This window comes from Chamaea fasciata, unplaced genomic scaffold (genome assembly GCF_029207755.1).
Source record: "Chamaea fasciata isolate MVZ Bird 193981 ecotype frontalis unplaced genomic scaffold, bChaFas1.0.hap1 SCAF_5, whole genome shotgun sequence".
Classification (NCBI taxonomy): domain Eukaryota; kingdom Metazoa; phylum Chordata; class Aves; order Passeriformes; family Sylviidae; genus Chamaea; species Chamaea fasciata.
The window spans coordinates 2,646,581-2,662,880 of NW_027094090.1; the positions used below are offsets into that span (position 1 = coordinate 2,646,581).

The 16,300-nt window shown below is 47.1% G+C and overlaps 1 protein-coding gene across 1 annotated transcript in view; it reads left to right on the forward strand.

The window, feature by feature from the left end:
• Positions 1-16,300, forward strand: part of PLXNA4 (plexin A4) — a 420,747-nt gene that overhangs the window by 246,899 nt on the left and 157,548 nt on the right. The window contains exon 4 of the mRNA XM_066182659.1: positions 13,312-13,412. Within this exon, the coding sequence (XP_066038756.1) occupies positions 13,312-13,412 (101 nt within the window). The remainder of the gene's footprint in view (positions 1-13,311; positions 13,413-16,300) is intronic.

A 16,300-nucleotide genomic window follows, 5' to 3' on the forward strand; every position in this document is an offset into this window, starting at 1 on the left:
TCTCCGAGCACCTGGCACTGCTCCTTGGTCTCGTTTCTGTCCCCTTGCATTACAAGCCAAACACGGCTCCCTCCTTTGTGGCCGGGGACAAAAGGGTATTTGGAGGTTGTATTATTTGGGGTTTGTTGTTTTTTTTTTTATGGTGAGCGCTGTGAAATGCACCTGACCAAATCCCCCAGCCCAAACCCTTTTGTGAGGGATGCCCACAAGGGAGGCAGGTGTAACCAGAGCCCTGGAGCCAGCGTGCCTTTGATCTTTGAGGTGGAGGGCTCCTTTAAGGTGCCTTATCAGGCTAATCCCGCTCTCTTTCAGGGTGCCAGTTTGGGAACCACCTGGATGGAGTTGGCAAGGGCTTTGTGGGGTCTCTTGGGTCTCTGTGCTTTGTGCAGGGGCCAGCTGGCATCGTTGATCTTGTAGTCATCCAAGAACAGCATCCCCAGCCCCTGTTCCTGCCCCCCTGGACTGTGCTCCCTCTCAGCAGCGGCTTTTGTGAGCTCAGGGCTTGGCAGAGAGGAGCTGAAACAGGATCTCCCCGTTTCATACAGCACCAGAGCTGTACCTCAAATCAAATTTGAATAGTTCTCTGCAGGGACAAAAGTTGTGTTTCTCTGCAGAGTCTCATGCCAGCTGTTCTTTTCCCCCAAGAAATCTGGGCGCCGGCTCTGTCGTTCCATAAAAAGAAAGGTGCAGTGGGAGTCTCCTCTTTCTGCTTTGGCTGGAGAGAAATGTGAAAAAAAATTCACCAGAGTACAAGTGAAACTAATTGGAGAAATAGGAACCTTGTGTGCTGCCGCACAAGCTTAGGGATCGTGCAGAGGCCTGAATTTACAGTTATTAGCAGGAGTCGGGAGTTCTTTACAACTCCACAGGTTTCCCAGTGCCCAGGTTGATCCTGGTTAACTTTGGGCTCTTCACCAAGGAGTTTCAGTGTAAACCTACAATAAACAGGCACTGGTTAATGCGTGGCTCTTGTGAGGATGACCTTGCACCCCTGAGACCTGAGTTATCCTACATCTAAAATGCTGGGGAATAAATTCATGATTTAGGAGCATCCAGCCTCCTGCTCTAATGATTCCTGAGGGCTGGAAGGGGTAATATTAAGGAATGTTGAATAAATCTGAGGCTCCTGATTTGGGCCAAATGGCATCTGCACGACATGGTTTTATGAATAAATAGGATGTTTTTCAATCTGTGAGGAAATAGGTGATCCATTCTTGAAGGAAATAATGAAGATTTCTTTGTGGATGTCCTGTCTTTACCTTTCCACATGGTGCTTGAGACAACTCCACAGCCTGTTCCCATTAAAAAAAAAAAAGTCCCAAACCCTAAAAATAGCATGAAGAGGTCTCTGAAGTGGCTTAATACTTGGCAGCTCTCAGAGAGCCTGAGGGTTTTCTTGGTAGTATTCTCCAGAGATCAATATTGGGCCCAATTCTATTGAAAACTTTCATGAATGAGCGGGAGGTTGATATTAAATCCCACAGATAAAATATTCAGTGGAACAACCATTAGCTCAGCATTAACCACGACCAGGGCACAGCGGTTGGGCGACTTTGGCTCCCTCAGACAAAACAAACCAACTTTGCTGTCTCACAGGAAGGAATTTAGGTCAGACCGGGAAGTGGGAGACAAGTCCTAGAAAGCAATGACTGAAATGGAAGAGGGGCCCATTTCTTCACATCCTTCCAAATGTTTTTTTTGGTTTTTTTTGGTTTGTTTTTTTTTTTCCCTCATCTGGCCTGTGTTAGAAGCAGGTTGACATCATCCTGCACCCTTGGAGGAGTGCGGGGAGAGCTGTAGTCACGCTCTGTGGCCGGATGGGAAAAGAAGGACTAAAGACCCACAAAAATGATTTGGAGGAAATGGGAAGGTCCTCATGGGATTTGAAAGCATCTCAGTGTTAAAGCATCAGTAGGAAGGTTGAGGAATAACTTGATCAGGATCTCTGAGCATCTTCACAGGGTGAAAACAGCAGGTTAAAGGGCTTTGCAACCTGGAAAAGAAAATGAAAATAAAGATCAGTGGTTGGAAGCCAAGGCCTGATGAATTCACATGAAAAGCAAGGCGTGTGCAAGCTTTTCATGGTGTGAGTGATTAAGTGCTGGGACAAGCTGCCATTTGGAGGATTCTCCCTTTCCTGGTATCTTCACATCATAATGGGAGGTCTTTCTAAGGCAAGATGCTTCAGCTTAATCCAGATTATCTGGCTCAGCCTAAGAGTAGGTGGGTAGTGGCCTGTGACGTACAGGAGGTGAGGACAGATGATGTAGTGGTCCCTTCTGTTCTTAAAAGTTATGCATTTATATGAACCCCGAATTAAATATCCTTGGACTTTCATTTTATGGCAAGATGAATGCCTTGGAAAACTGGGAAAACACATGTAGTGCTTCATCCACTGAAATACGGGCACTGGGATGGAGCATCCCTTGCTGCACTCAGTAGGAATTCTGCAATTCCAGCCCTCCTTTGTGAGTTAAAACCACACAGAGAGGGAGCTGAGCTTTGCTGGGCTCTTCTTCCCTCTATTTCCACGCTGAAACAAACAGCAGGGACATCTAAAGACAAATGGATGTGCCCCAAAAGAGTGGCCTGCATCTCTGCCTCTTTTGGCAGCACTAATTACCCCCCAAACCTTGAGGCCTCCCACAGGCGCCAGCTGAGCAGGGAGTGCTGTCTGCTTTTCTCTCCTTTAATAAACTGAGACATAAATTTAAGGGCTTGGGAAGAGCCTGATTCACGTTTCCTCCCTGGATCCTGCTTAACTCTTGAACAAAACCCTCAGGAAGGCCGCTGGTGGTGGGAGCTCTGGAGAGGCAGAGGTGCTGTGATCACCCTGAAAGCGCCAATTTTGGGGCTGAGGGTTGGGTTGGTGAGTGTGCGCTCAGGAAGAGCTGTAAGCAACCGTTATCACGGCTCTCCCTGGCTCACATCTGAAGATTCTGGGCTGCAGATTAACCAGTGTGACCTCAGAACTCTTCAGCTGACGTTATCACTCTGATTGATGCTGCCTGCGGAGCTCCTGTCAGTGAGATTTGGGGGCACTGCATGGAGAGTGAGGCGTAACAGGAGAGGAGGTAGTGATATGAGGAGAAAATTTGGAGTGGGCTGTGTGTGAAGGGGTCTGGGAGCAATCCAAATTCCCCTTTTTGTGGCAAGAAATGTGGGCTCTGGGGAGCTGTGGGAAGATCAGTGCCACTGCACACTCACTCAGCTAAAGGCAATCAAGTTTTACGAGTCCCCTGCCTCTGATAAAACAATCACAGGTCAATCTGATGTGTTGTGTTTGTCACCTGGGATGAGGCTGAGGGATGTGGACACAGCCCTGTGCCTCAAACTGAGAAGTGACACCCTGCTAAAGGCAGTGGTTTCATCGTTTTTGGTGAGATCAGATGGTGAAGGCTACAAAGAGATTACCTCAGACACCACGTGGCCTCTCCTTTTGCCCAATGTGTGGCTAAAAAGGGTAAATAAATGGTTGAAAGAGAACAGATGAGCACAAGTCTGATGAGGAGCAGCTGAGGGAGCTGGGAAAGGGGCTCAGCCTGGAGAAAAGGGGGATCAGGGGGGACCTTGTGGCTCTGCACAACTCCCTGACAGGAGGGGACAGCCGGGGGGTCGGGCTCTGCTCCCAGGGAACAGGGACAGGAGGAGAGGGAACAGCCTCAGGCTGGGCCAGGGGAGGTTTACATTGGATTTTAGCAAAATTCCTTCATGGAAAGGGTGGTCAGGCATTGGAACAGACTGCTCAGGGCAGTGGTGGAGTCACCATCTCTGGAAGTGCTCCAAAGCCGTGTGGATGTGGCACCTGGGGACAGGGTCATTGGTGGCCTTGGCAGGACTGGGTTGGACTCGATGACCTCGGCAGGCTTTCCCTGCCTTCATGATTCTGTGATCAGAGGTAGGGGGTGGTTTTCATGTGGGAGGTGACTGAAAAAGCAGGAGCTCCTCAGCCTTAAAGGAGGTGAGCTGGGGGATATGGAGAAATTGGCAAACTTTGGAGGGGATGGATAGGAACTGACTGCTCAACACCTCTGCAAATACAAGAATTACAGGGCATGAAATTAAACTGTTGAAAAATCAAGTCCTGAACAAATGAAAGCAGGTGATTCCTTCAAACAGCGGGCTCTGGATCTGTGGAAATCCCCGGCAAAGCATGCTGTGGATGCAACAATGCAATTTCAAGGCTAAACCAAAATAAAGGAATAAATAAATAGCTCTTTGGGTCATGATGGAGAGACAGACAAGATGCAGAAGTTCCCCTGCATGAAAATAGCCAAAGGCTGGGCAGCTGCTGGGGACATAAAATGTGTTTACCCTGGTCCTATCCTTTCCTTTTAGGCCATGCCTGAAGGAACTGGGATATGAGGGGTGTTGGTCCCAGCCAGTACAGCTGTTCCTGTGTGGAATTATGGGGGATTAAAAATCTGATTGTAACTGAAGAAGGGGCATTTATCAAACTGCCCCAGTTCCTGCAGCCTGATGGTGCTGGCAGGGATTGTATCCTGCACAAGGGAGCTTCATCAACATAGACCTTCAGGAGCTTCCTGGGTCAGGAGTGGTGGAGCCGGAAACCTGGGAGAAGGTCAGGGTGCTGGGGGAGAGAGAGGAGAAAAGTTCCTCCAGGCAGTTGGATGAGGATTAGGATGGAACTCCACATCCCAGGGAGATATTAAACGTGTAAAGATGGAATTTGTAGCGGTGACAGGATTGAGTTGGTGGGAATGGACACAACAAGATACCTGAGAGGGCTGCTGAGGAGAATTAATCTGTGGGAAGATGCTCACTGATAACTGAGGATAGGGATCCCTTCCCGTGATGGGGTGTTGGAACCAGGTGATCTTTAAGGCTCCTTCCAACCCAGGCCTTTCTCTGGTTCTGTGGTGGGAAGATCTGGAAGGACAGTGGAACAACGTGACCTGGGAAGCACCATCACCAGCAGAAACAACTCTTAACTTCTCCCTGTGTGTTTTAACTGTTCAAGCCTCCAGCAGGAGCCTTCAAGGGGTGCTGGGCTTTGACAAACCCATTGCAGTGGCACGAATAACTTCACAGGTCCCAATTAAATCTATATATAGCCTTTTTTGGAGCTGGGTAACAATCTCTCCCTTGCTCAGCAGCCACGCTCCAGTGGCCACACAGGCACCAGCTCTCATTAAGCCTGGGCTGGCCCTGCATTAATTGTGACATGAGCCTCTCTTTTTTGAAAGCTTTTGAACACAAATGTTTAGCCAAACCTCATTTGTTTCACAGTTTACAGAGTGAAACACTTGACCAGGGGATCAAGATTTAGTGTAAACAAGGCAGGGGGGGATGTGAAGCTACCTGGATGCAGCAGGGAGAAACAAGGATGGAATGCTGCAGGCAGAGGAAGTCGGCCAGAGCTGATGCTTTGTAGGGTGGGGAAGAAGGTGGTTGGTTTCATCAGGTTTGGGTAAAATCACCTCTCTCTTTCCTTCCACACCTCTGAGCTGGTGGACTCTGATTTTGACAAGGAAACTTAAAGATTGCCCTGCCTTGTGCCAGTGAGAGGCAATCCCATCTGGGGACGGGTTTGGCAATCTTGGTAAGGGAAAAATGAGTGAATTCGGTGGAAATCTGAACTGGAACCTCTGAGTGTGTGAAACACTTTTCAACCTCCAGGATGCCAACCAAGCTCCCAGCAGGATGCTGTGCCCCCTGCTCCTCCTGGAGTGATGTTTTTGGGAGGGGAGAGGAGGAATTCTTTGAAGAAGGGATGGCACGGGGTGGAGGCTGTGCAGTTGTAAAGGGAAAACTGTGAAACTGCCAAACCTCAAAGAAAAGGACTGGGATAATCTTTGCTATCTGCCTGTTCCCTAGTAAATACCACCAGAACAGAGAGCAGGGATGAGGTTGGTGTGAGGGCTGTGTGACGGAGCAGATGGGAAAAGGCTCTTGCTCAATCACAGCCCCTCTCACCACACAAGGGCTTCGGAGCTCTGCGATGGTTTACAAGCTACAGAACACAGAGGATTTCCTATAGCACTCTCCAAGAAATTAAAGAAAATATATTTTGAATTGGTTATTCTGGTGCTGAGATGAGGAAGAGGGGAGGCCTGAACATATTTGAGTGAGAAAATTTGAGGAAGAGCAGAAAATGAAGTGTGGCACTGGTGTGGTGAGTCACCTCACCCAGTGACTGTGGCGTACATTGTAAATGTCTCCACCTGACCTGGCTGTCCAGACTCCTTTATATTCAGTGAACAGACACAGGCACATCCAGGGTGTGATTTATCTCATCGCTGCTTGACATCTGAAACAGAGAGCAGACAAATCCTGCCCTGCAAAAGGTCTCTCCTTCAACAGAGCATGAGTTTCTAGCTTAGAATTAGACTCTGATGTTGCAGACAGAGTTTAGTGAGAAGGCAAAGCCCTCACTTTTCACACCTGCCATGACAGAGCTGTTCCCCACAAGCTGCAAGACTGACAGACTTGATAGATCAGAAATGAAGCCCAGCATGGTTTACATAGAAAACCCCTGATTTGAGGGGTTTTCTGAGCCAGCTGCAGGGCAGGGTCCTGCCAGGGGATGTATGAAGAGAAGAACTGCACTGCAAGGTGTTCAAAGCAAATTTCACTGCTGTAGGAGCAACAATCTCATCCTGAGAGCTTCTGATGGCAGCTGCCAACACTCAACCTCACCTCAAAGTTTGCTGGAGCTGTTGCCTCAGAGGCTGTGGGCATCAAATCTTTCGATTCCTCTTCTTGCTCTACCTCTGTTGGTGTGAGAGTCGTGTGGTTGTGGCTGAGGATTTGCTCTGGAAATGCCAGAGTGGAGAAATCCCTCACCGAAGGTGCCCAGAGCAGAGGCAGGAGAGGAGGAGGAACAGCAAACACACAGCTGGAGGTTGGGGGTCCTTGGTGAACAAGGATATTTGATCAGGATATTTACCCTGCCATGTAGCAGGACACTGACCCCCACTTTAATTATTGTGTCATTTGTCCTTGACAGCTACTGCTGCTTCCAATTAACACTGTTAATTAAAGCCCCCAGTTTTCCAAGGACGTAATCATGGATTTACTGGGAAGAGGGCTACAAGGAAGAGGCAGAGCTTGGGGGTGTCTGATGAGAAATGACATTCCCTGTCCCAGTGGGATTGGCAGGTTATGTGCTTATCCTGCAGAAGTGACAGGCTGGAATTAAACCCAGATCCTCATCTCCATCCCCACAGGAGAGGAGCAGCTCCTCTCCCACCAACCTGACATCTCCCTGTGTGTGAGTCCTGCTTCTCATCAGGGTAAATGTGCTTCAGCTCCCTGGGCTTTGCTTTTCCCTGTTCCTGCTTTTTTTTTTTTTTTTTTTTACTGGGTCTGTAGGTCAGTTAATAAGGCACAGGATATCAAACATGACAGAGGGAATCCAAGTCCCTTTGTCCATAATTCAGGGGAGAATAAAATCAGCATCTTGGGATGCTGTGCAGGTGACTGAACACCCTCACTGACTGTTAAAGGTGCAGAAATGCTTCAACCTGTGGTTCTTTCAGGTGGGTTTTTTTTTTTTTTTTTTTTTTTGCCTTCCTCTATTTAATAAACTGTATTATCATGAACACTCTATTCAGGCCTTTGAAATCAAATAAGCTCCACTCTTAATCTTTCTGCAGTTTTTTTGGGGCTGGCTGAGGCTCGAGAGATAGCAGCATTCACAGAACCCACATGGCTTGACAGAGCCACTGTTCAGTGTTTTGGAAATGTATCTTTTGACTGTTGGGAAGGAAATTGGCTACTTAAGATGCCTTTTTGTACATTTAAATTAACTTAGTCCATCGGACTGAATAAATCCTGCCACTGTATTAACATCCAATTATAACAACAGAGATTGAGCAATGATTCAGGTTTGGACCAGAATGTTGGCAGTTTAAGGGGGAAAAAGAAGTAATGTATATTGAAATAAAAAAGGCAAAAAATGGGAGCCAGAAAATTGTGACTGAGCACATAGCAGGAGCTTTTGTGAATGTATAAGGGCAGAAGCAGGAGCCAAATTTCTAACAGGATTAGCTGTTAGTGTCTATCAGATCCAAAAAACTCAATCATTTTGTTTTAAATGACTTTTTGTAACTCATTCATACTAGAAATAGGGAGGGGAAGGGAGGCTGGGAGCTGGAGAACCTGCAGTTTGGAATTCAGGCAGGAGGTGAAGCGAGGTGGTGTGTGAAACACCCTGAAGGAGCACTTGAGCTCTGAACCACCCAGCACTTTGCAGATTTTGCCAGATTTTTAAGATGTCCTTGTGAGCCAGAATCTCATGAATGATTTCTTTGGGGACCAGTGAATGAGTGCGTTGATGAGGTGAAATATCTCTTCAAATCCTGCTGCAGCCGTGGCAGCTGGGCCTGCTCATTGTTCCTTTTCTGCTCTTCAGAAGGACACAAGATTCACCTTCCTCTTGTCCAGCCCTGGCTCTGGGATTGCATCTCACTCTGGGTCAGGGATCACCTGTCCCTCTGCCCTGCCACGGGCAGATCTCTGGAAGCACAGCAGCTCCTGGGTGTCCACCAGATGTGTGGACAGGGACCTTACCTTCATATCTTCAATATTCCTGTGAAGTCAGAGCCTAAATATGTTGTACTTAATAAACCTGGTGCTCACTGAGCAGGTGTTTTACCCTCACTGAACCTCCTCCTCAAACTTGCTCAGCTGCCATAAACCCACACCTCCAGAGACATTGAGAGAGCTCTTCCTTCTGCTGCTGAGACCTCACTTTCAGCTTCAGCTCTCCTTCATAAAATGGGGAGATGTGGGGATAGAATCAGGGAATATCCTGAGTTGGAAGGGACCTGTGAGGATCATCCAGCCCAGCTCCTGGCCCTGCACAGACATCCCAACAATCCCACCCTGTGCATCCCTGACAGCATTGTCCAAACACTCCTGGAGCAGCCTTGGAATGTGCCCATTCCCTGGGGAGCCTGGGCAGTGCCCCACCACCCTCTGGGGAAGAACCTTTTCCTGATATCACATATTTTCCTAATATATGGGATGTAAGCCCTGAGAACAACAGCAGTCTGCTCTCACATCCATATATTGCTCTGGCACAGCAAGGCCAAAGTATCAGTGAAGCTGTGACGACTGCAGGAATATAAATTATCCCAAACTGGCTCCTAATGCCCCAAAATGAAGGATATTTTCCTTTTCTAATCCTGCTGAATCCCTGGTTATATCTGGCCAGCATTCTCAGGCAGGTGGTGGATTCTTGGAGTTGTCCTGTGCAGGGCTAAGGATTGAACTTCAATGATCCCTGCAGGCCCCTTCCAGCTCAGGATATTCCAGGATTCTGTGATATTTGCTGCAAAATGTCGAATCCAGGTTTCACTCCCATGAAAAACCAGGGGTAAGGACCCTCACCAAGGCTGAGAAATCACCTTGAAGAGTTTGTCAGGCTTTCCAAGGATGGAGAAAGGGTGGAAGGAGTAACCACAGCCTGGTTTGCCGTGGAAATTTCCACCTCCAGCACTGCCTGAGTCCCTTCATCCAAGTGAATAATGGCAAGGCTCTGTAACTGGGAGGCTGCATGAACTTCCCTTTTGCTGATATTTTAGTAGCAGCACAAAAAAGCTGGCTGTTCCCTGGAGGGACACAGTCAGCTCTCAAACCCTTCAAGGTGGAAAGCTGAGCTGAATTAATTACAGTTTATGCTCCAAAAAGGAAAATAAGACCTCTGATGTGCCTTATTTGCTTGATGTTCTTTCTCTTTTCAGCAGACGACCCTTAGGTGGCTTTTCTTTCAGCTGCAGCTCCTTTGTTTTTTTGTGGTTTCTTTCTGCATTAATTGGAAGGTCTGACACTTCCAGCCCAAGACATTTATCAGCATGGTACAGTTTTAATTAATCTCACAATAAAGCTGCTAGAGGTGAGCTCTTAAAAGGACTTTTAGGGTAGGAATGATGCACACGGTGACACGGGACACACTCTGGTGGGACTGACAGGATTTGGGACGTGGGAAGCTCATGGCACATCCCTGTGGGCTCTGGGACAGCAGCACAAGGCAGGTGTGCTCCTAAAAACAACACTTATCCCACAAAAAATGTACTCAAACACACTGAAAAGAAAACATTTCTGCAAAGATGAAGATCTCGGTTCCCAGTAGGTTCCTCCTGCCACTAAAGTGAGCTTGGATATCTGATGGCTAATTAATGAATAAGAATAAAGCATACAGAGACCACCTTTTACCTACTCTTTTTATAGCAATTTGCCAAGAAATGGCAAATTTCAGTCCTCTAGGACATCTTTCTTGTACCTGTAACAAAGCCACAATTGGATTTTGACTCTGAACATTCAAGCCAGGATCACCAGGTGTTGGAAAAGTTCGTTTTCTGATCAAAACTTCTTTACCAAGGCTCACTTCTATCAGACAGGTGTACACTGGCTCAGGATTGAGGTTGGCTGGAACTATCTGGAGCTAATGAGGATAAATCAAGCAGCACCATATGTCAAACTGAGGGTGGTTTGGGTGGGAACTGCAGAGCCAAACCCAACTGTGCTCACAAAATTCTAATTACCAGGTGGGAATTGCATCTGCATTGAGGAATGGCAGATTTAGAGTCTTTCAAAACTAAATTATTTTGCTTCTTCTTCAAGTCCTCTGGTGGCCACAGTGCAGACATGGCCAAGCTTGACGTGATGGAGATAAAATGACTCACAACACATTTTTCTCAGGTGGAAATGAGAGGTGAGAATGGCTGGCATAATAAATTATAATGTCTCCACCTTTTGGTATCTTGTAAAAAAAATTATGTCTTTTTGGGATTTGGATTCAACACAGATTATTGGGTTCAACAAGTTTAATTGGGTGAAACCCTGAAGGATAAAATATATTCCTCATGAATAAGTGATACCTTCCTGATCAGAAGCTTAAGGAAGGTGGAAAAACCTCATTCATGGCCAAACAATCTTAATTTTTAAACTTCTTGAAAGAATCGTAGGATCTTGTAAAAGACCTTTAAGATCATCAAATCCAGCCATTAATTCACCACTGCCAAGGCCACCATAATTAGAGAGGTCTGAATCACTCCCTCCCTGTCTTGTTCTTATAACTTTTATTGCTCGGTGGTCTGTTCTGATTCTGTTTTTATGCTCATGGCAATAGATTCCGTTGAGAAAAGTGAGTTTGTGTTGGTTTTTGTTTGAGACTTTTCCCCCCCCATTCTCACATTTTCATTAGAGTCTTTCAGTAGCCGTAGTTGGTTCCTCTGGGTGACTTGGCACAGGCAGAGGTGCAATGGTAAATAAACCCCATCGTGTTTCTACCTGAAGTTTTCTAAAGCTTCTGTCACTTGCCAAAGGCAAAACTGCACATGTTCAGCTTTTGCTCATAGATTATCAAATGAGATTTGTGAGCAGGGGTGAGAAAACCGATTTCTGATGCAACCAGAAAAGGTCTTCATACCTTAGATGGAATTCCATCCCTGGAATTTTGCCTGAGATATATATTTATATTAGAATTAAAAAAAAATAATAATAATAAATTAAAAAGCCAGTTCTTGGTCCATTTACAGACACAATCAAGATGGATCTTAGTCTGTCACTCCACAGCTCGAACTCTCAGGAGAGTTTGTTGTGCCAAGTAAAAAAAATTGTCCCTGGGATCCAGGTGTATTCCCTCATCATTTGTCAGGAGTAACTGTTCTGCAGTTTAGAGCTGGCAGCTCTCAGCAGCGTTTCATCAGGATAATACCACACTCTATCATCTGAGGGAATAAACTCTCCTCGCTGACAGGAACTGGGGTGAAGACACCAGCAATTGACTGGATATTACAGAGGCCCTCTGAAGCTTATTCACTGGAAAAGGGACTATCAGGTCGTTGGGCCCAAATTGTGTGTTTGTCTTCAAAAGCTGCGAGGGACTTACAGAAGCTGAGAGAAATCAAAAGCATTGGTCTGTGAGACAGGAGGTCAGGCTGGGCAGTCCCTTCCACCTTTGAAACCTCTCGCTGAAATGCTTTAATTAAAAAGGAAAAAAAAAAAGAAAGAAAAATAGATGATAAAATGCGTTATTTTGGCAGTACGTGGGTGTTTCAGGTCTTACTCTAATGCCTTCTGAGCTGCAAAAGCAGGGCTACAGCAAGAAAATATCCAGCCTGGCAGCCCTTGTCCTTTTCCAGCTGGGAGGAACCTCTCCAGGGATGGGATGGGACAAGTGATGGCTGGGAAGATGCAATGGGAAGTGGAGCTAATGCTTCTCTGGGACCAGCAGTGGTGGTGGCAGTGGGGACTGGTGGTGGCAGGAGGTCATGGGAGGGAGGCAAAGACATCACAAGACCTCAGTTCTCACAGGAAGCCAGAAAGCAACAGAGTCCAAACCCAGGGAGATCAACGAGATCCAGGGAGTTTAACTTGCTGCAGAAGATCTCCTGTTGTCCAGTTGAAACAAATTAATTTAATCTCAAGGTATGACATCCCCACAGCCTGCCTGATTTTGCTGATTGCCGGGAAATCCTGCAAGTGAAGTCATTTGGCAATGGATGAAGGGCTACAGGGAGAGGGAAAGGCCACAGGGGACTTGGAGCAGGATGTGGACAGGGACTGCAGCAGGCTGAGCTCTGCAGCAAATCATCCACATCCCTCTGCCTGCCCCAGGCCTGCCCAGCACTGCAGGGATATTCCTCTGGGAACATCCTGTGGGTGCTGGAACTCTGGGCACTGAGAATTCCAGACTTTCTGTGCTGACAGGCACTGACCCCTAAGAAAACACTGCATTTGACCTGAGGCCTTGGAAAAGACTCCCAAAATTGAGTGACAGCACTGGGATTATGGGCATGGAGTTTGAATAGAAGTGTGTGATATCACAGAATGGAAAACTTTGAGTTAAGGTTTTAGAATATAGTAATATATATATATATATATATATAAAGCAAGGTGGAGGTTTCAGGGCGTAGGCTGAGCCCTTCTTTTTCAACTTCTTTTTCATGGATCTGGGTGGTATTTTGTAATTGGGTAGAAAAGTCCACATTGCGGGCCAGGGGTGGTTGGTTATTGGGTTAAAAGTAAAAATAATTTAGGTATCATTTCATAATTAGACAGTTTAGCCTTAAAAGGTCTTGTAGAGAGATAGACACAGAGCCATTTTCTACTTTGTTAGCTGGAACTCACAGCTTGTGAGACTGTAACATAGATAGGCGTTAATAAACATCTGAGTCCGAACACAAAATACTGTCTTGAGCATTTAATCCTGAGTCTGGCAGAAAAAGAACATAAAAAGCAACACCAGGGGAAGGGGACAGGGAGGGTGGCATGTCCATTGAGCCATTCTGAGCTGTGTGAGAGAGAAGCCTGACAGGTTGTCCCCTTTTCCTCCTGCAGCTCACCAGGGTGCCCGTGGAGTCGTGCAGCCAGTACGAGACCTGCAGCGAGTGCCTGGGCTCGGGAGACCCCCACTGTGGGTGGTGTGTCCTCCACAACACGTGAGTACCTGCTGGGGGTGGTGGATTTTTGCCCAGACGGGATGGGACCACTGGGAGATGTTCCTTTGAGCCTTTATTGCTGCATCAGCCTCATAACAGGTTGGAGACAATTGAAAGATGGCAACAGCTCACCTCTTGCCAGCAGTAGCCATGGATCTCTTGGTTACAGGGCATTTTTAAAGTTTTCCAGCCAACAGCACGTTGCTAAAGCTCACAGACAATTGTTCTAGCCAATCACTGAAAGCACACCTACACCTACTTCAAACAATGCTTGCTTGGGTGTTTTCTATTAACAATACACAATACTCTGTTATTAAGCTTAAGAAAAAGCTTAAAACCTTCTGCTATCTTGCTAAGCGTATTTTTCTGCAGTCTTAAGTTCTATTCTAGCCAAGCTTAAAAACTCAAACTATTGTTTCATGTCCTTGCTTACTGTATCATTGTATCTTCTCTGCTTTCAGACTTTGCTGCAGCAGCAAACTCTTAAGTTATTTGTTCTTTCTGTTTCTGAGGCCTGCTTTTACAGCTTACGAAAATCTTACTTTTCCTAGTAATTTCCCACACTGGGGTCTGTCACCACCCCAGCCCTGCCTGCCACCGCCCCTCATGCTAAAACAGGGCTAAAATGCTGTCTCAGCCCCTGGCTGAGCCAGGTACCTCCAAAAAAGTGTCTGGGATTTGATGGGAAGAGATTTTGCTTAATTATGAATGGTTTTTTTGGGAGATAAGGGGAAAGAGGGGTGGTAGAGGCTGGACAGAGCTTCTCCACCACTTGATCCACAGTTTGCTGACTGCACCAGCGAAGCAGCCTGATGTGTTTTGAATTCGGCACTCCAGCAGCTTTTCTCTGGGTCACATTTTTTCCTGGTGGTTTCCATTCCATTTAAGGGAATTTGACTCTGACCATTAGCCCTTGTCTCAGCACCTCCAGCTTTCCAGTGCTGACCTGAACATGTCCACTTTTGGACTTGTCGTGATCCCCATCACCCTTAGAGAGGAATCAGATCCCAGTAAACAGCATGGAATCCGCTCCAAGGCGGTTTTCATGGGGATCTTATGGTTTAACAGGCCAAGCAGGGGCCTCATTCCACCCTTCCATTATTTTGTTACGCTGGTTTATCCTCTGCCTCACAAGGAGCACTGGATCCAGGTGTCCTCAGTGCTGGGATATCAGTTCATTGGCTTGTTTTTCCTCTTAAAGGCTTTTTAATGATGCCTTTGGTCTTGAAGTTGCCTGTCTGCAGCCTTTCCCAGAGTGATCTGCTCCTGCAGAGAGCCCTCTTCCAAAGCCCTGGACAGGGAGGTGTCAGCCTGGCTGAGCTCCTGGCTCTGAGTGGCAGGGAGGTGTCATTTGCCAAGCCCCTCTCAGCAGAGGCAGTGGCTGGGAAGTGCAGTGGATCTGTCCGTCCCCGGGCTCCAGCTGAGAGTGGCTCTGCAGGGTGTTGTCACTCCAAGCCTCACGGTGTCCTTGGCAGCCTTGGAGGGTTTTTTTCTGATGGGCTCTGCTCTTGCAGTGTGCTGGTTCACCTGCATTCTTCCTGATGAGTTGCAAACTCTCCAGGTGGAGACAGGGATCCAGTTGAAGTGATAGACTTTGCTGCCTCTCCTTGCTGGAACAGAAGGGAACAAACCTGGACCACATTCCAACCTTCTGTCGATGCTCTGGATGCTCTGCTTCTTTCAGCCTGTGTGACCCTCATCCAAAACCATGGCAGTCTGCCTAATTTCAAATCAGATCTGGGGGATCCATCCCAAAACACGGCCAAAAATGTGGCTCATGCTCTGGAATCGTTCAAGAGAACCTTGGCAAACCAGTCCTGAGTTGTGGTGGTGGGTAAGAGCCCAGAAAACTTTCATCCTGCTGACCTGAGGATATTTCCATTTGATACAGAGCTTTTATAGTGTGTTCCCATCCCATCTCATCCTGTGTTTGCTGTCTGTGAAGGGGCAGCACAGATATGTGCACGCAGCACAGAAAGGCATGAATTTGTTCATTGATTGTACCACAGCAATGCTGGATATTCCATCTCCTTGCATACAGGTCAGAGGCAACAAACAATCAAAACCTGCAGCAATAAATCCCCCAAAGGAGAGAGAAGGGGCACAGACAACTGCAGAGTGTGCAGCAGCTCATCCTGAGGAGTGCTGGAAATGACATGGATGCTGATGGGTGGGGTTGGCAGATTCAATTTGGTTAAAAAAAAAAAAAAAAATCTCTGTGCAGGCTCAATCCTTGAGGGAGAAGTGTGGCTGGAGTCTGGACCTGGCTGATGGCAGTGTCCCCATGCCCTCCTCCCTCTGGTCACTTAACCTCTGATTCCTTATCTGGAAAGGAGAAATTACCTCTTATTTATGTACCTCTCAGCAGGGTCAATGAGATTGATTCCCTGTGGGGTTCTTCTGAAGCACTTTGAAGGCAAATGTTATCAAATCCCACTTCAAGTCTGTTGGTTCCCTCCAGTTTTCCTCACAGTGAAGAAATGTGATCTTCAGTCCTAGTTTGGGAGGGGTTTTCAGTGCACCCTCAGGTGCTCCTTTCTGAGTCTCAGTTTCCTCATCCTTTTGGGAAGCCCTGAGAGCAAAGGAGCCAATTACATCCCACTCAACAAGTTTTGGCTGCACAGGATATTCAGGATAAGGACGCTGGAACACTGAGCCTCTAATTAGAAATTTTTGCACATCAGAACCCCTCAAGGCTCATTAACAGACTTTTCCTCAAGTGGGATACGTCATCAACAACTCCTGCTCAAGGATCCCTGGGGAAAAATGCTGTAAACATTTTTGCCTCCTGGCTGCTAACCCTTCCCTCTCCCCTCCCAGTCAGGAATCCCAGGGGACTCCCAGTGCGGGGCTGGATCCAGGGAATGTGGGAGCTGCTGGAAGGTGTG